The sequence below is a fragment of the Lepisosteus oculatus genome, chromosome 1 (genome assembly GCF_040954835.1).
Source record: "Lepisosteus oculatus isolate fLepOcu1 chromosome 1, fLepOcu1.hap2, whole genome shotgun sequence".
In the NCBI taxonomy this organism is placed as follows: domain Eukaryota; kingdom Metazoa; phylum Chordata; class Actinopteri; order Semionotiformes; family Lepisosteidae; genus Lepisosteus; species Lepisosteus oculatus.
Genome location: NC_090696.1, coordinates 33,407,558 through 33,431,699, shown reverse-complemented (window position 1 = coordinate 33,431,699; position 24,142 = coordinate 33,407,558). Strand labels below are relative to the sequence as shown.

The 24,142-nt window shown below is 38.8% G+C and overlaps 1 protein-coding gene across 1 annotated transcript in view; it reads left to right on the top strand.

Annotated features, from left to right (window-relative positions):
* abca1b (ATP-binding cassette, sub-family A (ABC1), member 1B) overlaps positions 1-24,142 on the top strand; it is a 53,152-nt gene that overhangs the window by 10,236 nt on the left and 18,774 nt on the right. The window contains exons 4-20 of the mRNA XM_006629740.3: positions 1,174-1,315; positions 1,935-2,053; positions 6,496-6,617; positions 7,242-7,430; positions 9,478-9,567; positions 12,146-12,380; positions 12,955-13,094; positions 14,741-14,857; positions 16,972-17,166; positions 18,579-18,784; positions 18,908-19,084; positions 19,427-19,649; positions 20,520-20,741; positions 21,524-21,728; positions 22,030-22,143; positions 23,256-23,427; positions 23,863-23,994. Of these exons, the coding sequence (XP_006629803.2) occupies positions 1,174-1,315; positions 1,935-2,053; positions 6,496-6,617; positions 7,242-7,430; positions 9,478-9,567; positions 12,146-12,380; positions 12,955-13,094; positions 14,741-14,857; positions 16,972-17,166; positions 18,579-18,784; positions 18,908-19,084; positions 19,427-19,649; positions 20,520-20,741; positions 21,524-21,728; positions 22,030-22,143; positions 23,256-23,427; positions 23,863-23,994 (2,800 nt within the window). The remainder of the gene's footprint in view (positions 1-1,173; positions 1,316-1,934; positions 2,054-6,495; positions 6,618-7,241; positions 7,431-9,477; positions 9,568-12,145; positions 12,381-12,954; positions 13,095-14,740; positions 14,858-16,971; positions 17,167-18,578; positions 18,785-18,907; positions 19,085-19,426; positions 19,650-20,519; positions 20,742-21,523; positions 21,729-22,029; positions 22,144-23,255; positions 23,428-23,862; positions 23,995-24,142) is intronic.

Genomic DNA, 24,142 nt, shown 5'->3' with positions numbered 1-24,142 from the left:
CAATTAACTATACTTATTGACAATTAATTATTGTCTTGAGTAAGATATCTCAGAGAAATCTATTAATTTAATCTCTGTCTAAATTAAAAAAAACAAGCACAACTGAGTGACTAATGGTATATTATGCCTCTATCCTATTTAATTTCAAGCTGTCATGTGACATGAGTTGTTCGGAGTTCACTTCTGCTTTCTGTGCAGAAATTGTATCTTGCTGGTTTGAAACTGACGCTGTAGAAAAGACAGCTGGTTGAGAAAGTTTTGAAGCCAATTCCCAGACACTGCGTCGGAAAAGCAAATCGGAATGCAGCAGGAGAAGTTGTCCTGCGCTTCCTCTCATTCAGGCAGACCTTGCAGACAGCCCTTCAATTTTGGACTGGCTTTTCAGCTCAGAAAATAACATGCAGCTTAAGCCGGAAGAGCAATGGGGAATTGAAGACAATGCATAAGATGTAGGATAAGCAATGAGTCAGAACTGAATAACAGGAGAAGTGTAAAAGATGGAAACGAATCTTTGTAATAAGTGTGATGGTTTGTAACTGCACTTGTATTAGCAAGCTAATTCTTGCTGTGTGAAGATTACATTTTGTTACAATGTATGCAATTTTTAACATGGTTATTTATGTATTACTCTTTAATTAGGTTTTATATTTTCATTCACTTTCTTGAGAGTTTGTAATTAAGGACCACTGTGATTTCTGAATATTTTCTAAATACCTACAGAATATTATCTCAGTATCTAATAACTAACTTTATAGAGATTTATACAGATAGAATAATATTCAACCATGAGACTTCCTCCCTCTATTGACCATAAAAAATATTTAGGGACCAACAAAAACCTACAAATTTCTAGCATTATTATCACAAAATGACTAAATTTGTGTTTTTCTGACTAGAGCGATAAAATGGTGCAGACAGGTCCTGGATCTTTGAAATAAAGAGAATTACGATTGACAAAACTAGAGTAACCTAGAGTTTTTGCAGTCATAACACTGATATGTACAGTATTGGTAGTTCCTAATACTTTTCTTACTTGTAGATTAAAGAGAAAAGCGTTGTGGTAAGAAGCTCTGTCAATGTTGTACTATGTATAAGTGCAGTCTTGAGTATCGCGGGGTTCTGTATTCATGTAGACAGGTTGTTTAGGTTTGTGCTCTGTTTTGTGTTTTGTAGGTCACTTTCCAAACAAAGCTATGCCCTCTGCTGGGACGCTGCCATGGGTTCAAGGGATCATCTGCAATGCCAACAATCCCTGTTTCCGCTACCCTACGCCAGGAGAATCCCCTGGAGTTGTGGGCAATTTCAACAAGTCCATGTGAGTTTGTCTGCCAACTTTCAACTGTGCTTGGCAAAATTCGGGGGGCCATGTGTCAATTTTTCATTTAAAGCTTGTCAGAGCATGGCAGGAGATCAGGGCAATCCACGTGCATGTCATCAGATTGTCCAAAAAGTGTCCTTTGAAATGGGAAAAGACGAATGTCTGATTAATTTGTTTGTAGAACTTCCAAAGGGAGTTTTTTGGCAGAAATTTGGGAGGAAGGTCAGATCCTGATCTCATCCACTTCTGCTTTCCTGTGTATACATATCTTCCTCCTAAACTTTCCTTTGCGCATTTGTCTGGCATCTCTCTCATCACCCGATATACAGTACACCCTTTCAGCAGCTCCCTCGCTCATTCCTCCTTACAGTCAGGCTGCTGTTCCCTCAGCCAGGCCAGTTCAAATTAGCCACTTATTCAAATCTGACCAAACTACTGAATGAGTGTTTGTGTTCCAGAGGCTTGAGGACATTTGGGACGTACAGTTACAATGTAGAAGTATTTTTTAAATAGATATTGTTTTTGTAATTACAGTGGGGTATCCTGCCACCCAGAGCTATGTTTGCAGTTCATTTACTGTTATCACAGTGTTGCCTTTTTTGTGTGTTTTCCACAGTATCTCTCGCCTGTTTTTGGATGCCAAGAAAATCCTCTTGTACAGTCAGAATGACAAAAGCCTGAGTGGATTCAAGGACCTCATTCAAGCCCTGAAGAACATGCAGAAGTCTAGCTCAGGTACATGGAGGCTGTTTACCTCAATTAGGAGAGACTTTCAGAGACGAGTGCAAGTACTGATCTGAGTCTGGTATGTTTTAGGAACTAGTTCTGTATGCACTATTCATCTACAACTACATGGGATTGTAAGAAAGGTAATATGTATTTACCGTGTCCAGAGTGCTTCGGCAAAATTGTAGTCTTGGCAGTATGTGTTCATTTTGCTCACCTTAATAGTGGACCACAGTCAACAGGTTTTTTTTATAGAGAAGATCACATATCATTTTGAGCGATGTTAAGATTACACTGTAGTTCTTGGAGCCACACATTTAGAAACAAAGCTTTAAGAGCACATTGAAATAGAAATAAATGATTTCACATCTGCCAAAATAAACAGTTCAATGTGGAACAGTGCTTCTCTGAAGCATTGATTGCTCTGCACTTTGTGTCTGAGCTTAATTGGCACATAGCAGTTGAGCAAGACAGAAGCAGTTCAGTGAGGCTGTGTGTTCATCCTCAGGTGAATTCAGATGACTGGGGAAATTAGGATACACAGTATAAATTGTGGATTTTCATAATCAGCTCTTTAGTAGTCCTGCATCTGCTAGCAGGGCAGCAAGCTGGTCTATCAGCTCCAGACAGGCTAGGGAGGTGACTAGAATATTTAGTGCAAAGATAAATTACAGGAAGGCATTCCAGCACACCCTTCATAACAGGATACAGATCTTAACTGAACCAAGAGTGCTGCAGAAGTTCTCTTTAGTTCGCATTCTGAAGAGACAAACTCTTTTTTCTCAACTTTCACATTTTTCTGATTGCTGCTTTATAGGTGATATATAGGTGCTTCATAAGTGCAAAATATCCACAATTTATTTTGAAATCCTCACATTGAAAGGAGGTTGTGCCTATATTTTCTCCTAATCTCGTTGTCTTTCAAAATCCATTTTATGATGATGAATCTACAGTAACTGGAAATATGGTTATGATACCTGGCTTCTAGTCATGAATACTTGGATTACGGTGATTTACTACAGTATATCATGATTTAAATATCTAGTCACATTTAGAGATCTGCCAGTATTCGGAAAGTTATGTCGTTGCAGTTATGCAGTGTGTTCATTTAATGTTTATGGAGAAAATGACTTTTGAAAAGCTGATAATTCAGTAAAGAATTCTTAGAGTTCTTGATTGTATTAGAATAAAGGTACACGATATTAGTAGGTTCTGAACAGTGCTAACATCCCTATGTTTAAGTAAAAATCTAAAATAATTTTGAAATTAATATATTCTTTTAAGTATTTATTTCTCAAATAGGGGACAAAATAAGTCTTGTAGATCAGGTATTTTTAAAGCTAGGTGGCTGATTCTGTCATTCCAAACACCCACTGCAAATGTTGTAACTTTTCCTTGAACACAGTGTACAGAAATTGATTATTTGAGCAAATACCTGAAGAGTAAAGGGTAATTTTCCCAAAAGCACAAGTAACAGAGTTACTTAGTAACTAAGGTGCTGTACCAGGTATGGGCCACACGTAGATTTTTAACATGACAGATAGGAGCTTCTGAATATGTTAGCATTTACTGTAGATTTTTGCCAAGTTATGTAACAGGCAAAATGTACATAATTTGCAAAGTGAACTTTATATAAATATTTTAATTTGTAGTAAATAAATTGAGGCAATTGGTCATTGTACAGCATTTCCCAGGACAGACTGATTTTAAAACTTTAAAAAAAATATTATTATTATTACTACTACTATTTTAAAACTTAAAAAAAATATTATTATTATTACTACTACTTTATTACTATTACTACTACTACCACGTTTCGAGTTGTGTATGAGTACTGTATATACAGTATAACATATACTTTGCTAAATAACATATTTATCACACTCGGTAAAGGCACTGCGGAATAATCAAATTAATAATTTTGTGTATCTAATATTTAATAACTAATGTAATTGTAAAATTGGGTAAATTTACAACCGGGAAAATAATAGTAGTATCTGTGCATCAGCATATATAATATCTATTTAATGGAAAGTCACATTGGCTAGAGGCACTGGAACAATAATAGTATCAAGAGTTATGTAAGATGTGCATAGACATACAGTATACTGTATATAGCTTTTTGAAAGGAAGCCCTGACTCAGCTGTATCCAGTCCATCTGTGTTCATGTGTTCAGCTGTAGCGCTATCACTGGCTGACTCTTCAAATATTGAATTTACTGCACAGGTTATCAGAGGGCATCAGTGGTGCGATTTGCTTTATCAGTTTGCAGGTCCCTAAGGTTTTGCCTTCTGATTGCCCTTGTACAGGAAAAGTAAAATTTCATTCTAACCTTCCAACCGCTAGATGCATTACCCTCTGTTACAGCAGGAGTTTATTTATTTTTATTTCCAACATTTCTTAAGAGTCTATAGGTTCCTGTGTCAGTTACCATTAAGAGAGCAGTAGAGTTACAGGTATCTGTTAACCTTCAAAGTCAATTAGTGATGTGAAGTGCGCAGTAGGAAAACTTTAAATTAGGCTTAGCACAATGAAAGAATTCTTAAATCATACAATTTAGATGCAATTTTTCTGGTTATAGACATACTAGGTGTACTACCTGGCAGTGCCTGGGTGTCTGAATAAATGGTTTGAAAAAAAATAGGTTCTTGACAGCGCTACATTTCAGCAGTTGCTGCTGTGGGAATAAGGGAGATGATGCTGTTGATTGTAGAGCACCTTAAATGAGAATTGTGCTGAAGCAACAGACCTCCTTTACACCAGTTCTTGACAGTGTCATTGCCTGTTCCAGACATGTGAAGAGAGTTCCACGTTAAAACTTACATTTGTTTCTGTTTAAAAGAAATGTCTGGTAAATATTTCGTTTTTAACTTCATGAGTTAATTTCTAGAGCAAAAACAGGAAACATCCACAAATTCATGTGCACTGTATTCCTGAAGTCAGCATGTTTCTTCAGATCAACAAGGACTAGGTGGATGAGGACAGACAGTTTTTTTAAGAAAGTTTAGTTGATGGAATTTGGGTCAAACTTGGAAGTGGCTAAAGCTCAGTTTGATGAGATGTGTGTGAGGGATTATTAAATGATGAGTGAGACACCAAGCCTGAGCGCAATAGTGGAAACTACACAGAAGCAAAAACACAAGGCATATCTTTATTCATAGGGTTGTGGGAGTATGAAACAGGCTGTCCAGACATTTTTCGAAGTTGATAAACTAGACTCTTTCAAAAAACTGCCAGTGATCCTTGGATCAAGTAGCTACTAACTACTAAGAATTTAGATTTAGAAAGGAAATTTACATCTGTGCTTATGGTATGGTAACTTAAAGTTCCAGACAGCCACAGTTTCACATACTGGTGAAAGAATTTAAGTATGGGATTAGCAGCAGTGGTCAGTCTGAAATGCAGCCGTTCTAAGGTAGGCTAAAGAGCAATGACCTGTAGTAACCTTATAAAAAAATGCAGCCTTCGGTTTAGTCAGGGCTGATGCTGTGTTGGAATGTTCTGCCAAAGTGAGTACAAAAGGCTTGCAGTGAATCTCGCAGGCAGCTTAGCATTCATACTGTTGGAGCCTAGTGGAACATATCTCCTTACTGTTCATATGTTGTACCTTTGGTGTCACTGGGAAGTTGCCCAGGAGCCAATAATGTACAACCTTTCACATTTGTAATATGTACAATACATACCCCTTCAGCAACGTGGACGTTTATATTTATCGTTCTTTACATACCTTGCAAAAATCAGTGGGGTTTTTTTTTAACGTGACAAAGAATATCTTGCTATTTCGTTTTTTCCCCAAATGTAAAATGTAGTCAATTTTATTTTCCAGAATTGCAGTGTTTTGCTATTTTGTACCCTGCATGCTGCTGAATTACCTGAAGTTTCTCCCTTCCATCTGCCCATTTTTTTTAACCTGATTCTTGAGTTAATTGTCTACTGCCTTTTCATTTTAATGGAATGAGGATATACATTAGTTACTTTATATTCTAAATAAAAGCTGAGGTGAACTACGGAGAGCGGGGTGTGGAGATCCCATTGGAAAGGTTTATGTAGGCACATAAATGGGGTTGTGTTGTTCACAATTTCATTTATTTCAGTATTCTAAAATTACATTCATGAATTAGCTAGCATTAGCAAGATCTATGGTTAAATTTTTTAACATTTCCTGGGCATTCTGTAGTTCTACCTGTGGGCAACTGTTTGAAGTCCCTTCTGTGTTTTGATTACAAAGTTCTTTATTTTGGAATTTTCTGCCTTTCAATGTATGGGAGGAAATGTAATGTGGCAGCTGACATATGACAACATAGTGTCTGCAGTTTTTCACTTGGAACTGCAGTGAATTATTTTTTTCACTATGTCAGCAGGGAGTGTGAATGTGTTTAAGAGATTTCCTTTCTGTGCAAAGATCTTATTTCATTGGGGCTTCACATTCTAACATCATTTTTTGTTGTAGGTTTCAAGCTGAAAGACTTCCTCGTTGATAATGAGACCTTGTCAACATTCCTTGAGAGAAATGCCTCACTCCCTGAATATGCAGTCCGAGAGATAGTGGAAGCTGGTGTGAACTTGGAACAAGTACGTTTGCAATCTGCTATAGAATTAAAAGTGGAAAGATTGTAAAACATAGGACTGAAGATGAAGGAGTCTGAGAAGAACAGTTTTATTTTGTACTGAAGGAGAGTTTGGGCACAAGTCATTGTTTGTGGGGAGCGAGGGGTTAACAGAAGTATTCCAATTCCTAGCAAGGTTTTTGAAAATGTTAACCTAGTTGACTACAATCACAATTAACAATAAAATCCAGGGGGAGGAGGCAAAAAGAGAAATTAAAATTCTTTTTTTACAGACTTGACTTTTTGTCTCCAAAGAGACAAACGTCATTCATCCATTGTCAAGCTAAGTGAGTGGTGGTTAAGATCGTTTCTGAAGAATCTGTTTTCTGATTCCACTTCTGTAGCTGCTTGTGCACTTTCCTGTATTTTAGGCTAAAAGGCCAGAGGTGCCCCGAACAGTTTTTAAACAAGTTCAAGTTCTAAAACTTCAAATATTCCATAGTGAAGCCAAGTCCAGCCTCTCAGTGTGGCAAAACTAGTGTCTTTCTTCAGTACCAGAATTTAAGGTTTTTGCTCAAGCTGTTTAAATGGCCGTGTCTTACTGTCTGTTCTTGCATCCTCACTTCATTTTTTTCTGTTGTCTTTTCAGGTGCTGATGAGAGGTTTTGGTGTTCACTTAAGAGACCTTTGCAACTCCACCAAGCTGGGAGACTTCGTCAACATGTCTGATACAGCGTTATCACTCTCTCAACACATCATCTGTACCTCCTCTAAAGAATGGCTCAACCAGGCTGAAGAGCACTTCCTGTCTAACCTGGATTTTCTGAAACCAATACAGGTGAGGGTTCCGACACTTGACATAAATCTGTCCTGCTCTATATCTTTGTGTAAATTCCTGTGCTCTGTTTGTGTTATAGCTTTTTATTACTTCACCCTTATTTTTACCAACTAAAAGATGCTTCTCTGATGTTTTAATTGATAGTAAAGCATTTACTGAAACATAAATATACTTGGAAACTTGTGTAACCAGCCAAGTTATTTCCTGCTCCATTAGGTTCTAGTTGTTTAATGATCTGTGAAAGTGCCACTCTAGGCTAAGAATGGAAAATTAAAAAAGTTAGGCCAAACTGTGAAATTTAGCGAGTCTGAAACTAACAAGGAAGTATTAGCAGTCTATGAGGTTCTTAGTAAAGGTGAAGAGTCTTTAATAATGTTTAGTGTGGTTGTCATTTCGAAACAAAAGTGTGTGAAGAAAAGCCTTCAGGCTTGTAACAGAAGTGCTTTCAGTTTTAGATGATGGCAGATGTCCATGATGGCATGTAAATTAACCGTGTAAAGACTCTTAATGTAGGAACCATGTGCAACTCTACAAAATGTCAGAAAAAACGGGAATTATTAATAAGATGTTTTGTAGACTATAAAAAGTATACTATAAGTGTTTTTTTTTCTGAGAACACCTCTGAAAGGTAGTGTATGCTGATCATGGGAACAAAGATTTATTATGAGCTGTGCTACAGATCTGCTTAATGTCGGTTTTGGAAGCTTCAGGACAGAACTGGAATCAAGAGATTCAGCAATGCAGTTTGCTTAGTGCAGGTGAAAGCAAGCTTCACCTTGCGTTAATTTTAAATACAATTATTGTCTCCATTTAATTGGAGAAATCCAGATAAAGGGTGGTGGCAAATATTCTGTTTCTTCTTCATCTCACATATTTAAAAGGCCATCATTGTGCCTGTGGGATCTGCTGAGTCTCAGGTGGTTATGTAGTGAACAATGAGTCCTCTCTTTCTGGTGGGTTATGGAGGTATGAACAAGCATGAATGTACCTTGTCACACATAATGTGGAAAAATGAAACTGGATACAGGATTATCTTAAAAGTACAAGAACTTAAAAATTTGAGTAGAGAAATAGAAAAGGGAAACTATGAATATTAAAGGCAAATGTAGTGAGGTATTGTTGGTATCTGGGTAATATAACATAATGAAGAAATTAAAAGTGGCTGTATTATAATTGGCATGATATGTTAATTGTTTAATCCTCAGCTCTTTTGTTAATTGCAAATCAAATGTCTTGATAAGAAGAGTGGCTTAAAAAAATGCAGAAGCCTTAACTATATAGTTTATGGCAATGTATGCTTATCCTTGTCAGACGATTCATACCAAAAACTTCCTCAAAGATTCATGGGAAAAAAGTGTACACAATGGAGTGTAATAAACTCTGTGATAAGGTTAAAAATTAGTTCCGGGAAGGCAGAGAATGTCAATGCGTGTATTTAAAGGTCTGTGAAAATCAGAGCAGCTTTAAACCAGTTTTTTTCCTGTTATTATTTTCCTTTAGAGACATACACATACTGTACATTTTGATGTATAAAATCATGAAAACTTAAACAGCACTAGTGATGCATTTATGTTTTATGTCATAGAAACTAGACTTTTCTTAATGTATGCATACTGATATTTGGTCTGTCGCAACAAAATTAAAATACCTACAAACTTAGCAGCGCTTTAAAAGAAACTCAGATCATGAAGTGTTTAAATGCAACTTAAATTACCCTTTTAAGACACAACAGTTGCACTTCAAGAGCTTGTCCACGTCTGTCAGAATTCAGATAGTCCTACAACAGTTGTATTCTGATGCAATTCTGTATCTGTATATGTAGCAGAATGAGGGAAGGAAGCAGACAAAGTCTTACAAAAAATGGGAGAAAATGCTCCCCATTTAACTGGGTGCAGCCAGTTTGAATGCAACCTCAATATAATCAAAATACAGCTCTACTGTACTTTGTAAATCCTGTGTTGTGAAAGAAAGTCTGGAACATCAGCCATGGGCTAATCAAGAATCACTCCCTGATGTTCTAATGTTTTCCTTTTTTCACCTTTTGTAGAAAACAGTGAAGACGGACCCTCAAAATGTTCAGGAGGTTTCAGAGGCTACAGATAACCTCCTTCAGAGTCTGGCAGCATTGGCTGCAGAGGTAAGTTAGAAACATTTCCTATGAAGCATATCAGGCAACCCAATAACACATTTCTACCAGTTTTAATGTCAGAAAGCGTTGCGACAGCTGAGGACGTTGGTTCGTTACTATGGACCAGGAGGAGTTTGCCCCCAGTCATCAGCATCATGTCCAGCAACAACCTGATTTCTTCCTAGTTGTCTCCCGTTCGGTACTGTACAATATCCAATCTTGTTTAGCTTCTGAAATCTGATTAGATGGATCTTCAGACTTCAACTTAGTCTTTGCACTCTTCTCATGACATATTGTCAATATCTGAACTCCCGAGAAAAGTGATTCACTGATGCCAACCAATTATAGTCAGAAAGTCTTTAGTGTACTGATGTTAGCTGTAAATGAATGTTGCTTGCCCTTTCAATTTTGATATATGTTTTAGAGAACGTTGCTCTTGTGATTAGTAAATAATTTTGCAACTCAGAAGAACTAGTTTTATTATTTTTAATTAATTTTAATTAATTACATTTCTATAGTGTTTTTCCCAAGTTGTCATAGTGGGGCTTTGGTTTGGATTGTCTGGTTCATAACACAGAGCGCTACCTGCTGGTTTGACCTCACCACTTGCAGCAGCAACCTGGTATCCCATCCCAGCCTTGCTCTGCTTCCAAACTCTAGAACACAGGAAAGTGGATGTGAATTGTGTCATATTTTTGTACAGAGTTTCCAAAGTGTAAACGCAGAGTAGGCATCACCTCTTTTTAACAAAAAAATGTTGTTAAATTGTGAGAACTTCATTGTGGAAGAAGAAGAAACCTGAGCCTTTGATTTTTCAAAGGTTTAGCTTTTAGTTTAAAGCTCTAATAATTTAATAGCTGCAGAGTGAACAAAAGCTCTTTGAAACTGTGAGGCTGAAGTGTAAAAAAAGCCTAAAAACTAAAGTGAGGTGCATGTTTAGTCTTTATTGTCTATCTGCTGTCACAGCTTTGGATGGCTGACAAGTGTTAGGAACCCTTTGGCATTTGTTTGTGCCAAAGGTAGACAAAGGCCAGTAAGTTATTTTGCAGGCCTGACCAGAGAAACATTATGGTCAGAACTCAGTCACGAGACTTTGAGTTTCCGGGGTTTCTGACTGGGACATGAATGCACAGCCAAGAAACAGCTGAATAAGCAGAAAAATAAACATGAGGTTAGAAAACAGTCAGTCCTCACTAATAAAAAAGCACAGATTGCCAACAATTGATATCTCAAAATGTACTCGTATTGAGAGATTTGTACAAAAGAATTTCAACTTTGTCGAGGAATCATAGAAGAAGTACGTCCGTCTTAAAGAGAGTTCTTTATTTAAAAACTGCAACTAACACCTCCCCCACTCACTCTTAAGCTGCCTTTGTTCCTCATTTGAAAAATAAGACTTGCAGTGTGGTTCAGTGGTGAACTATAGTAACCTTTTCTGTTACTGTGGGAGGGGAGGCACTTGAGTATATTCTTCTTCTCAGATTACTGAACCGGTCCAGATTCTTCAGGGTTTCCATTCTGAAAGGTCTTGTAAGGGACTTTACGATGCTGTCAGAATAGTGAAGAAAAGTGTGCTTTCTTTACACAAGGCCTCAATTTTTGGGCTTATTTTTTGTGTCTGTGTATGGTTCGCACGAGAAGCAGTGGCTGCTTCCCTTTACCTCACCCTCGGCTCGTCTCTCTGTAGTGTAAAAGATAATTGATACCATGTGACAGCCCGTGTGCTGATGTGGCTGACTAATTCCTGTGCTGAAACAGCTAGCAATTTGGACAACAGTTTAAGACATATCTCCTGGAGACTCACCAGTTTCTGTAACCTCCCTCTTATTTGTAACATGACCGATAGTAACTTTAGCTCTTGCAGATGTTTTTTTTTCGTTGTTCTTCCTACTCAGAACATATTGAAGAAAAAAATCCCAGCTTGGTTCACTATGGTGCAACTGCCACACAAAGAGCCTATGTTTTGCTAAATTGTGCTCGCACAATGCATCTAACAAGATTATACAGCGAGTATAATACCTTTTATCGCCATTCCCATTTCCCAAAATTCCACATTCACTGGGTTTCACACATTATGGAGATAAACTTTCCAGCTGGTATATGAAATGAAGTCCCTTTGCTTACATTCTTTCCCCTTCTGCTATTTATAATGTTGGTGTGTTATTTAATGCTGTATATAAAATCTAAATCTGTATTTAGTCATGACTTTAGTCACATAACAGTGTTTTAGTAAGAAAAAAACAAAGAGTGAAAACCCATTTCATCCAGGATAATTCTTTAAAAATTGACCTAAATGGCTTGTCCTAATGAAACATAGTTATGGAATTGATGTAAATGACTACAGTTTTTTTATTCTTTCCATGTGTTTTATTTATTTTATTTTAATTTCCAGCTTGTGGTATAAGGATCAAGCACAGTGTAGCATCAAAGCTAAACATTGCTCTTGTCTCACACCTGGGAAAACGGCAAGCACAGTCACATGAAGCATACCAGAAAGAACCATTCAAGTTTAAGAAGCTGGACTTCATAGGAAGAGAAGGAGACCTGTTGTAACACGCGCTTGACTTTTCTGTTTCACGTTCTGCAGCTTGCCAGCATGAAAAGCTGGAGTGACCTGAGGAATGAAATTTTATTCCTGACCGAGAACGCCACAGGCTCCCCCAGTCACATATACCAGGCGGTGTCCAGGATTGTGTGTGGACACCCTGAGGGTGGAGGCCTCAAGATCAAGTCCCTCAACTGGTACGAAGACAATAACTACAAGGCCCTGTTCGGCCACAACAGCACTGAGGACGACACTGTCGTCTACGACAACTCCTCCAGTAAGTAGGCCTAGACTCTGGACTTGCTTCTAAAGGGAGCGCCTGAGTTATAAAAACCTACCACATGCATTTTTGTCATGATTTCCTTTGTCGTTTTGATTTCTTGGGTTTTTTTTATCTTGGTTGTACAAATTGCGGAAGGAAGAGAAAGCAGTTGCCTAGAAACAGGAGAGAGGTGATAATTTATGAGTCTGGCACTAGGGGACAGTAGAGATGTTGGGGATGGGGGCTGGGGTGGGCAAAGAACATGTAGTCCTGCAGTTGTGTCAGAAATGGTTTTTGTGTATGTTGGTGGAAAATATTAGTGACTAAACTATCCCTTTTGACATCTTTCCGCACCTTATAAATGCATTGCAACTAACTGACTGCCTGCTTGTTACAGCTGAAGTAGGTATTAGGCTGTCTGTTGTAAAATTCCATGCAGAACCCAGGACAGTCTCCTCAGAGTGCGTGCCAGATGTTTTGGTCTTTTAAAAGAGAACTTTTGTAAAGGTTGTTTAAGTAGCGTGGGAGAGAGGACTTTGAAAATAAGGTCCCGTTGCTCTGCACATAATGAACAATGTGTTCTCTCTAGCTCCATACTGCAATGAGCTGATGAAGAATTTGGAGTCCAGCCCCATTTCTAGAATGATCTGGAGGGCACTGAAGCCACTGCTCATGGGCAAGATCCTGTATACTCCAGACACCCCAGCCACACAGAGGATTATTAAAGAGGTAACTGCATCCCAAAGAGCCTTCACAGCTAGATGTAGGAGCTGAAGGGTGTCCACCTCTGAAAACGGGAACAGCCTTTTCTGTTATTCTTGTTGAATTCATCTTGCTTTGCTGGATATAATTTTAATTTAACGAATAGGATCCATCTTAATTGGAGTGATGTGTGGTTAAAGCACAATTTGTACCACTTTGGCCAAGGAAGAGCACCCAGTGGAAATTACAGATCTCATGAACTTGGAACACATTGATTATACAGCAGTAAAATATGCAAAAGTCAGGTTTTTCAAATGTTTTATACTCGCCCCCCAAAAATGTAGACTCGTCATAAAATGTGTGACAGGACATACATTTTTAAAAGATTTCTTTGTAAAGAATTGGTAAATGCATTTCTAATTTCTAATTCTGTTACAGATTAACTGAACAATTCACTGTAAAATTTCTAACTGAGGTTTCTATGTGTTAGAATGCATAATTGAGAAATGTTATTTATCGCTTTTCTCTATAGGGGATTTTAAAATTTAGGCCTAAATGTACAAATACTTATAGGAGCCACTAGATTTATACTCCAAGCCACAGTACTACCAGAATTAAATTTCTCAGTTGTTTTCTGTCCACATAATTTGTAGTTTTTTAGGGTTTCTCTAAACTCTTTAACGTCTCTCATTTAGGCCAGTGTAAATCCGGTAGCATAAATGAAGGGTTTCCATAAAAAGCAATCTTAAGTCTTGTTGAAATTAGTAGCCTTGTGTTTTAAGATGCAAAATCCAATCAAAAACATGGGAGAAATCTTCATTTAGTCATGGTTTTAGACGCATGTAAGAAAAAAGTAAAGAGAGCAAACCACACCAGAGTTTCATCCAGGATAATTCTTAAATGAGAATGAGAAAAATGGATTGTCATTATGAAACACAGGAGAAGTAGCTACATTAGCTTAAAGCGGACAATAAACAGTTGTCAAAGTAAAGGCAGTATTTTTCTATTCATACAGGACCTCAAAATGACAGGTTTGTGGATGTTTACTGTTTTGTTAAGAGGAAAGTGTGATTTCTGCCTGGCTTTGAAGAAGCCTGAACACGAAACCATGGGCCAGGCAATGCAAATAAATGGGAGAACAGGAAAGAGACAGGAACGAAAAAGAAAGGAGAAGTTTGAAGAGGCCTGAGGGAGGCTCTTCAGATAGAGAAGGAAGGGCTGCCAGATCGCACTAGATCAGTGCTCATTAACTACTGTATATCCAACTCCATTCAGGTTGGAGGGATAACGTGATCTCCTTGACCCATTATCTGTGAGACGGTGGGGCTGCATGGGTCTGATAGCAGGAATCTTCGAGCCATAGTCTCTAACAAAGAGGCACAGGCCAGTTCATTCAATTGGCATTAATGTTAGTAGCGTCATCAGGGACTACCGTATGTCAGATAGGCCTCTGGCAGGGTTTGGTTCAATATGTTTACCACAAATGTGAAAGCGTCTTTCGTGTGTAACCATAATAGTTGTTTTTTTTTAAGCACACATGAGAGGTTTCTTTCTACCCTGCAATTGCTGGGATGATGATGGGAAGGAAGCTGAAATGAGATGTTTCTATTTGGAAGTGAACTCCAGTCGTCACGTCTTTGCCACTGGTAACAAAGCCTCTTCGGTTCTTTCAGGTTAACAAGACGTTTCAGGAGCTGGGCATATTTCGGGATTTGGGAGGCATGTGGGATGAACTGAAACCCAAGATCTGGAATTTCATGGAGAACAGTGAGGAAATGGATTTAGTTCGGGTAGGTGAAATGGCTCAGTAAATTACTTATTCCAAAAAAACTATTTTGGTTCAATTAAAAAATGTGCATTATTGTTACCAAACATCCATTCATATTTATTTTCATTTCCTTTTTACAGTAAATATAATATTTATATATAATATATAATATGGTATCAAGCATATGAGATCAGTAACAGCAATAATTAATCCATTTGGTCTGAGCACTACCAAAAAGTGAAAAGGGTTCATCTTTTTTCGTTCGAACCTTACATCCCTTTTTCTGTGTTTTTGACCAGGGTTTAATACCAGTTAGGCATGGTGGTGTAGAGGGCATGATAGCCGCCTCACAGCTCTTGGGCCAGTGTTTGATTCTGGAGAGGTCTGGTTTACATGGTCTCCCCAAAGCCATTCTGCATATCTTAACTGCTATCCCAAATGCTTGTGTGTGTGTGTCCAGTGATGGACTTGCTTCTTGCCCAGTTTGCAGTCCCACCTTGAACCTTGTGAATAAGCTCTAGCCTTACCAAGAATAAGCGGTTTTCTGATAATGTTGGCATTATGAAAGTATATTTAGGAAGTGGGGAGAGAGCTGTGGCCAAACTCTAGATTAATGTGGTACATGTTAGTTACTCTTTAAGTATCTAAAAGGTTTTCCTTAAGAGCTAAATATTTGTGGATTCCCAAACACCAGATTGCATCAATCTTCCAGTCCATAAACATGGAGAAAGGCAGTGTGACAGTACTCTGCAAAAGGGCCCATTGTCAGGATCCAGAAAAGAGGCCAAACAGTCAGGGGTCTTGCTAGATAATCCCCTGTGTGGAAGTGAATTTATGATGCTTGAGAGTCCTCATTTTCTGGATATTGAATTAGTGCTGGGAGTTCGGGTTGTTCCACGTAATATTATATACCAAGAAAGCCTAACAACAAAGAGTCTGTTGTTAGTCTCTTTCACGTTTTTGTTGTCCACATAGCGGGTCCTTGCCCTACTGACTTATTTACTTAAGTTGTTTTCTTAAAGCTGACTAAAATAGTTCTCTTTTCAAGTACGTGTAATCATATTAAAGGCCGCTGAAACATGTTGCAAGCTGATTTATTTGTTAAACGTTATTTTGTTCCTTTTCTTTAAAGCATAAAGTCAAGGAGAGCTGTAACACTTTAACTTCCTGCTCTCTAAATTGTATTACTTATAATTTAATTCTATTTTGATCAATATTATATAGGCTCTAAAAACTCTTTAAATATTCAAGATAATTAAACCCTGTTAGATTTTCGAAGGACTAAAGTATGACAAAATGCATTTTTCATTTATTCTGAGAAATTAGCTTCAAAAACAGTTGATGATTATTAGAATAGTATTGCATAATGCATTATCTAGTTCCTTCTTTTAAAGTGCGAAATATGTATTCAAGGTGAACTTTTTGAGTTTCAATATTACTTTTCCTGTTTGGTTAGCCACAGAGTGGTACACTGCCACCTTGTGGAATGCTTACGTATAGCTCCCATATATATTCTACCGTACTTGGCTAGATCTTGCTTTACTTGACAAACGATTATCTGGTAATTTGAATGGCTATGTTTGACGTGAAATATGTGTTACCACACGTTTACAACCCCTGTATGGATCAATCAAAGCTTACTACTTCCAGAATAAAATTGTGGCTTATGTCTTCTGAATCCGTGCTGTTTAAAACCTTGCTTTTAGACTATTTCCGTTCTACTTTTCTGCTCTTCGGTTTTTCACATTTGTGAAGAATGACTTTCATTTTGTAATAAATAATGTTAAAAATTGTAGTCCTAGGCAATGAATGGCTCTGAATTAATTTCCAAAACACAGCTGCGTGATCTTAATTTGGAATAACTTTCTAAAGCCTGCATAAGAACCACCATTTCATAGTATGGTACACCTCGGGGCTTAAATTCTTCATTGTCAATTGGGAAATGATTAGCGATTTGTCAGAAATATTACAACTAGAATTGCCAAGGGTCTTTGTTATGGAATTGTGAAAACAAAAGTGAAATGGGGAAAGTTTTTTTTATGAAACAGACCTCTTAACCTTCATCTACTCAGCTCTGTGGTTTTCAAATGGAACAAACAGCCTTGTAATGCTGGCGGATTTCTTTGTTCCATGCAGACTCTCCTTCAGAACAACGCGAGTGCCAGCTTCTTTCATGCCCAGTTAAATGACACGGACTTGAGAGTTGAAGACGTGTCGAGTTTCTTATCCAAACAGTCGGAGGACACTCGTCCCCGGGGAACAGCGTACACATGGAGAGACATCTTCAATGAGACAGACCAGGCAGTGCAGAGCATCTCTCAATTCATGGAGGTCAGTGTCTCTATTCAGCAACGGATTTAGAAGTCGAATTTTCTAAATTCAGCACCCTTCTCCTTTATTACTCCTCCCTGCAAGGCCTTAATTCTGTTGTGCGTCCCAAGTGTGCCCAAAAAGATCAACACTGAGTCTCAAAACCTCTGTGTTAGGACACAATGTTAGTGATTCTGTACAGCATGTAAAGAGAAAATACCTGCATATGGAATTCGGGTTTGGATGTGTCTGTCTTATCTTGTTTCGTGACCATGAAGAAACAGCATCTTGCATGTATCTTGAAAACAGCGAAACGGCTCCTTTCAGTAAGACAGCACGTCTTGTGATATGAGGATGTGTGAAGGTCATGTACAGAGAATTTAATCTTGAAAAGTCAAAGATAGGTTTCCGCATCAAATAAAGACAGAATTAAATCTGCCTGATTGACATTGCATTTTAAATGACTGGTCATTCTGATATAGAGTATAGCAGTGACAAAACAATTGCACTTAACGATTCTAACTAGTGTACTGCTGTAATGTTCTCGGATGGACTGCTTTGAACACGTAACTCTCAGCGGGGTTCAGAGAGGTATCTCTGCTTACCAACAGTGGAAATAATGGCCTTTTCTATTGGCACCTGCAGAAAGTTACATTGATAACATCTGTGTTAAACAGGGCTGCTGAATAATGTTTCTGAACCTTGCATATTTGGGATAAAAGAGTTACAAGCATTTCATATTACAATGAAAACTGTCCATACAAACAGTACAAATAGCTCCGTGACTGTGCCCGTGTTTTTATTTTCTTCTTGGAATGTGTTTTAAATTAGACACTTGTTCCTGTAAATCAAATTTGATGTCTGAACAAAACCTGAACTGTTAATGCTGGTTTCATAACAAGACAATTTGATTGAACTCTAGCTGTACAGGAGGTCAGTGAACTACGTACCCTTCCAGACCTGGGATCAGATGTTTTACAGTGCAACAGTTTGGCAGCTATTTCTAATAAACACACACAAATAAAATTTTGTTCACCTTATGTAAACTTTTATTTTATTGAAATTGATTATTTTATTCACCAGCTTACACAGAATTTAACTCTATTGAAGGATTTAAAGACAAACATACCAAACAGTACTTCCTCCTTTATGTAATGCTTAATGGTAAAACTTTACTGTTGCCACTCAAACAATATGATTTTACCCTAGAGGTAAGAAATATACATATTTCTAGAGATGTCTAGAGTTTTCTTGGTGAATTGAGATCACTATAAATCTCACAAAAGACATTAGAAAATCTGAAAATCAGGAATGTCTGAATGTTGGTAACTATTCTGTTCAATAAATTCCATAAAAATACTCCTAGAAGATGTTGTCTTCTAGTGAGACATCTCTTTGTTGAAAGGGGTGACTTATTTGGATTTTTTTTAAAGTGTGTCAACTTAGACAAGCTGGAGCCGGTAGCGACTGAGGAACGACTCATTAACAAGTCCATGAAGCTACTGGATGACCGGAAGTTCTGGGCTGGAATCGTGTTTCCGGGAATTGAGACCAATAGCTCAGATTTGCCAACAAAAGTTGACTACAAGATCCGCATGGACATTGACAACGTGGAAAGGACCAACAAGATCAAAGACGGGTAAGTAGGTTTATTTTTTTCTGGAGTTTCTCCAGAAACAGACACCAAATGAGTAATGAAAACCACTCACAGAGGCCTTCCTGCCAGTCCCTTTTTCAAAGGTTAGATTTGTGTTTTGGAAAGGTACTGGGATCCTGGTCCTAGAGCTGACCCGTTTGAAGACTTGCGCTACATCTGGGGCGGATTCTCCTACCTCCAGGACGTAATCGAGCACAGCATCATCCGAGCTGTCACGGGCACCAAGGAGAGGATAGGAGTCTATATCCAGCAGATGCCTTACCCCTGCTACGTGGATGACATGTGAGATAAAGCAAACTCCTTATACCGACAAATGATAAGAGTGCTTTCCTCTAAGCAGTATGGCATTCACAGTTCCAGTTTGGCAGTGCCAGAGCCTGTGGCCTACTTGAATGTTCCCTGCCACTGTCTGGATATAAATGTTTGGTGAAAGCTGGAGTTAAAGCATGATATCAGTGAATTGGATTTTTAATATTAATTTGCCTTGACGGCATTGTGCATTTTTTTTGCGGTTCAGTAAATTTTAATAGAAGTATAGGAAAGTTCTTGGGGGTTTGGGTTTTGGGGCTCACGGGGAAATTTCCAGATTGTTGACGCCGCGCACTTTTGTCTCGCCCACTGCAGCTTTTTACGTGTGATGAGCCGCTCGCTGCCGCTGTTCATGACGCTGGCCTGGATCTACTCGGTGGCCATCATCATCAAGGGCATCGTGTATGAGAAGGAGGCCCGCCTCAAGGAGACCATGAGGATCATGGGGCTGGACAACGGTATCCTGTGGTTCAGCTGGTTCATCAGCAGCCTCATCCCACTCCTCATGAGCGCCGCATTGCTCGTACTGATTCTGAAGGTACATCTTCCTTTCCTTGATAAAGGGGCCTGGAAACCGTGCCTGTCAGTGAAAGGCAGGATGAACCGCAGGGTGGCTAATAGCAGTTACAGCCCTTTGTCCTGAAGTTAAAAGCTTCCACTGACCAAATTATTAAAAAAGTTACAGCTTTACGACCTAAAATCCAAGAGAAGGCAAAACCAAAGAGAAGGATTCTTCTTGTACTGAAATAAAGACGTCGTACTGAATGAAAACAGTAGAAAAAAATGACTTGCATTCGCATCAAGTCAAGATGCAAAGGCTGCAGATAAACAGTAACATAAAACAACAATAATCTGCAGAAACCAGTAAGCACAGTATTAATTAAATGCTATGATGCTGCATAAAGCTAAGGAGTTTCAGTGCTGTTTGACAGACAGGATGTAGTTGCATAATCCGAGCCTTGTAATGTTTCATGCAGACACAAGCACACTTTAGCTGAGACTTGACATGCTTTGGAGCACACTTTGAAAAATAAACAGTTAATAATTCTGTGCAAGTGGAGCAAATATTGTTCTGGATCTTTCCCCCACAAGAAGTTATCATCTTTTCAGACACGCCAACACTTTGGCACCTTGGCAATTTAGAGACAGCACATTTGAGATCCGGAGCATGAGGGCTGAAGGATGTTCTGATTTTTGTTCCAAACGATCTCTAAATTGCTGAGTTGTACTCTCCACCTGTTTAATTAATCACAGTGAAATTGTTTCGGTCTTTTCTTTGACATTTGTTTTTTAAACAAATGCCTATAAACCCTGCCGGACTGGAGCTTCAGCTGTCTGCGGTGGTGAGTGGTGGGGCGCGAAGCTCTGGCTCTGGTGACACCTGCCGTTTCTCCCCTTGACCCCGCAGAAGGGAAACCTGCTGCCCTACAGTGACCCCGGGGTGGTTTTCCTGTTCCTGGCCTCCTTTGCCGTGGTGACCATCCTGCAGTGTTTCCTCATCAGCACCCTGTTCTCCCGCGCCAACCTGGCTGCCGCCTGTGGCGGCATCATCTACTTCACCCTCTACCTCCCCTACGTCCTGTGCGTCGCCTGGCAGGACTACGTGGGCTTCGGAGTGAAGGTCTTCGCTGTGAGTAAACCCGCGTCACCCGTTTCTGTAGGAGCCTGTAACTCAAGATGTTGGAAGCACTGTGTTTTCTGGGAACATTATAAATAACAGTCATTATGTTTAATTTGGTGTCTCCTTCAAAGCAGTCACAGGAGGATTAGCACTGCCGTCATAAGATGGCATTAAATGTTCTTTTTGCCTTAGTGTCGGGCTGAGTATTTGGCTGAAGAAAATGCTTGTCAAATTGCTGCCAGTGTACTTGGAAAATCATATGTTTATTATGTTGAATCCCAGAGAAACACATTGAAGAAGTAAATAAACACAATTGATTGACTCGTTAAGGAATATCCCACACAAGTGACCGGTAAGAATGTAAGAAAGGCTACAGACAGCCATTCGACCCACTTCAGCTCATAGTGTTTATTATTACTAGTCTGAGGGTCTTGTCCAGCTGTTCAGTGTGAATTACTGACACGGCATCTCATTTTAAAAAGGACCGCTAAGCACCTTTGTCATGGTAAATGTACATACCATTCTCATGTTCTTGTGTGTTTTGACAACCTCTTTATTTCAAACTTCATTATGCACTGACTAAATCAAGCAGTAGAGGTCTGAAGAATTTAAATAAGACCAAATAGACACCACTTGTGCTGTTGAGAATTGTATGAATTGCCACTGCTCCTTTCAACAAGAGGAACCCAATGGCCTGTATCCTCAGTAATGTGGTCTGTCTCTTCTTGTGGACTTCCTCAGAAATTCCTGACGCTTGTGTGTTCTTGTCCCATTGTGTTTTTTTGTGATAGAGCTTGTTGTCCCCAGTAGCATTTGGGTTTGGATGTGAGTATTTTGCACTATTTGAAGAGCAGGGGGTTGGCATTCAGTGGAACAACCTTGTTTCCAGTCCCCTAGAAGAAGACAACTATAATCTCACCACTTCCATCATCATCATGTATTTCGATGCCTTCCTTTATGGAGTGATGACCTGGTACATCGAAACTGTCTTCCCAGGTAGGTGTAGCAGAGGGTTGTTTATAAGGATGGCAGACTTTTCTGAACAGAAATGTCTGGGCAGGTTATGTTAAATTGTTTTGACTTTGTCCTAGTGTTGTTTAGAAATTAACCAGAAACAGTGGCTTTGGAAGTTTGGAAACATGGAAGAAAAAAAACATTGTTTTTTTCATTTAAAAATAGATACACATGCATCATTGTGTTTTGTTTTTTAGAATATTTGGAGGTAAACCGATTATAAAAAGGCCTTTGTGAATCTCTCCTCACTCTTTGTGCTCAATAACACCCTTGTCTTCAACAGGGCAGTACGGGATACCCAGACCCTGGTATTTCCCCTTTACTAAGTCCTACTGGTTTGGTGAAGCTGAGGACAAGAAACATAGCACAGCATCAAACAAGAAAGGCAATGTGGGAGGTAGGAGCTTTATTTTAACCTGTGTATTTAACAGTCATTTTAAAGAGCCAGTTCACAGTTTTGGCAGAATAAAGTATCCTAACTGAATATTGATTTTAATGTTTGCATGACCTGAAACTCATTTGAATCTGGAAAAAAATATATTGTTCAGCTGTAATATAAGAATGAAACCACAGCCAAACATATTAATTCTTGGTAAATTTAGTGATGGTTCTTCTTTGGCAGAGTAAAGAGCTGTAAGTTACTCTGTTACTAATGTGACATTATTATCTGAGCTACTGTAGTCTCCAAAGACAGAGACTTATTCAGCAAAAGCAAATGGCAAATGATGGCCACACAACAAGATGAACACAGAACTTGTTAATCTTTCTTGTTGTCTGACGCTGTGGCATCAGTTGAGTGTTGTTTAAAAGGCTTTGGTGTGTGGCTGCCATTCATCTCACTGCAATTACGCAGTAGATATTCCATCAGTAATTGTAGGGAACTGGGATTCTAATTGCATTAAGCACCACAACCACAAGAATGTAATTGATCTTCCCAAACACAGCTCTAGGTGTCTTCAATCTGCAGCATTTGCATAAACTCTTGGGTTGCAAGGCTTGGTGTTGTAGTTCAAAAATACACATGTTGTGAACATTGAAATGTGAGCAAGAGGACACATGTGGAAACTGTACAGAGGGGCATAAAACAGAAAAGATCTTTTGCTCAAAGGGTTGTAGGAGTAACAGGCTGCCCATACTTTTTGTTAAAACTGATACCCTGGCTTCTTTCAAACAACAACTAAATGGGCCAAATGACCGCCTCTGGTCTGTAAACACTCTTATATCAGTAGATGAAAGACTGCAGGTCGTCAAAGTCCTTGTTTCACACAGTAACTTCCCACATACTGGAGCAGTTAGGCTGCCCTTGTCCTGACCTGTTTTGGGCTTAAATAAAATTACGTTTTCATTGCTGTTACTTGGTTCAAGATCTGGTGTCTGAGAGAGCTTAAGAGCCTAAGAAAACCAGCAAATGGCTGAAAATCTCTGGCACTTGTAAGCTACAGAGGAGATGAGGATCTGGAAATGTGTCCGTCTTATCCTTCGAGTTTCATTTTGATTTGCTTTTTTCAGTGTGTGTTGAGGAAGAGCCGGCACATCTCCAACCAGGAGTGTACATCCAAAACCTGGTGAAGGTGTACCCTGATGGAAACAAGGTGGCGGTGGACGGGCTGAATCTGGGTTTTTATGAAGGGCAGATCACCTCCTTCCTGGGACACAATGGAGCTGGGAAGACAACCACCATGTAAGAGCTTTGTTGAGTCGGATTTGATTTTTGCTCTGTAATGGGTATGATTGACATGGGTATGAATGACTTATCTCCAGCCTTTGTTACAAGGCCGCAAGAAAGAGGGACTGCATCATTCGTGACTCAAACAAGCTAAATTTAGTTCATGGAAAAAAGTTCCAAAAACTTGCTTGAAGGTTTGAAGGTTGAGGAAATTCTGATTGGTAAAATTGAAAATCATTTTGTATATCTGAATATTTTTTTGTATTTTTTTTATATTATTGTTGAAGGAATGTGACCCTCAAAAGTAGGGTTTGTATTGTGGAGTTATTTTTCATAACACACAAGTATTTAAGAAAATTATTTGTATGTATAGTATGTTTGATATTTTAAAAAATGGCAGTTTTTGTAAAGTGTATTGACCTGCTTTTTTCATGTCTTATGTGAGTGTAGGTCAATCCTTACTGGGCTATTTCCTCCCACCTCTGGTACTGCTTACATCCTGGGGAAAGACATCCGTTCTGAGCTCAGCAGCATCCGGAAAAACCTCGGAGTGTGTCCACAGCACAACGTTCTGTTTGATCAGTATGTTCCCTTCCTGGAAATCTCTCCTTTCCTTTGCTGCATTGCTCTAAATTCTCTCTAGATGTTGCAGGTGTCAATGTAAATAGGAAGCTAACGTGTCCCAATGAGTAGCATGAGTAATTGTCCAAATCTGGCTTAGTTCCTAGAT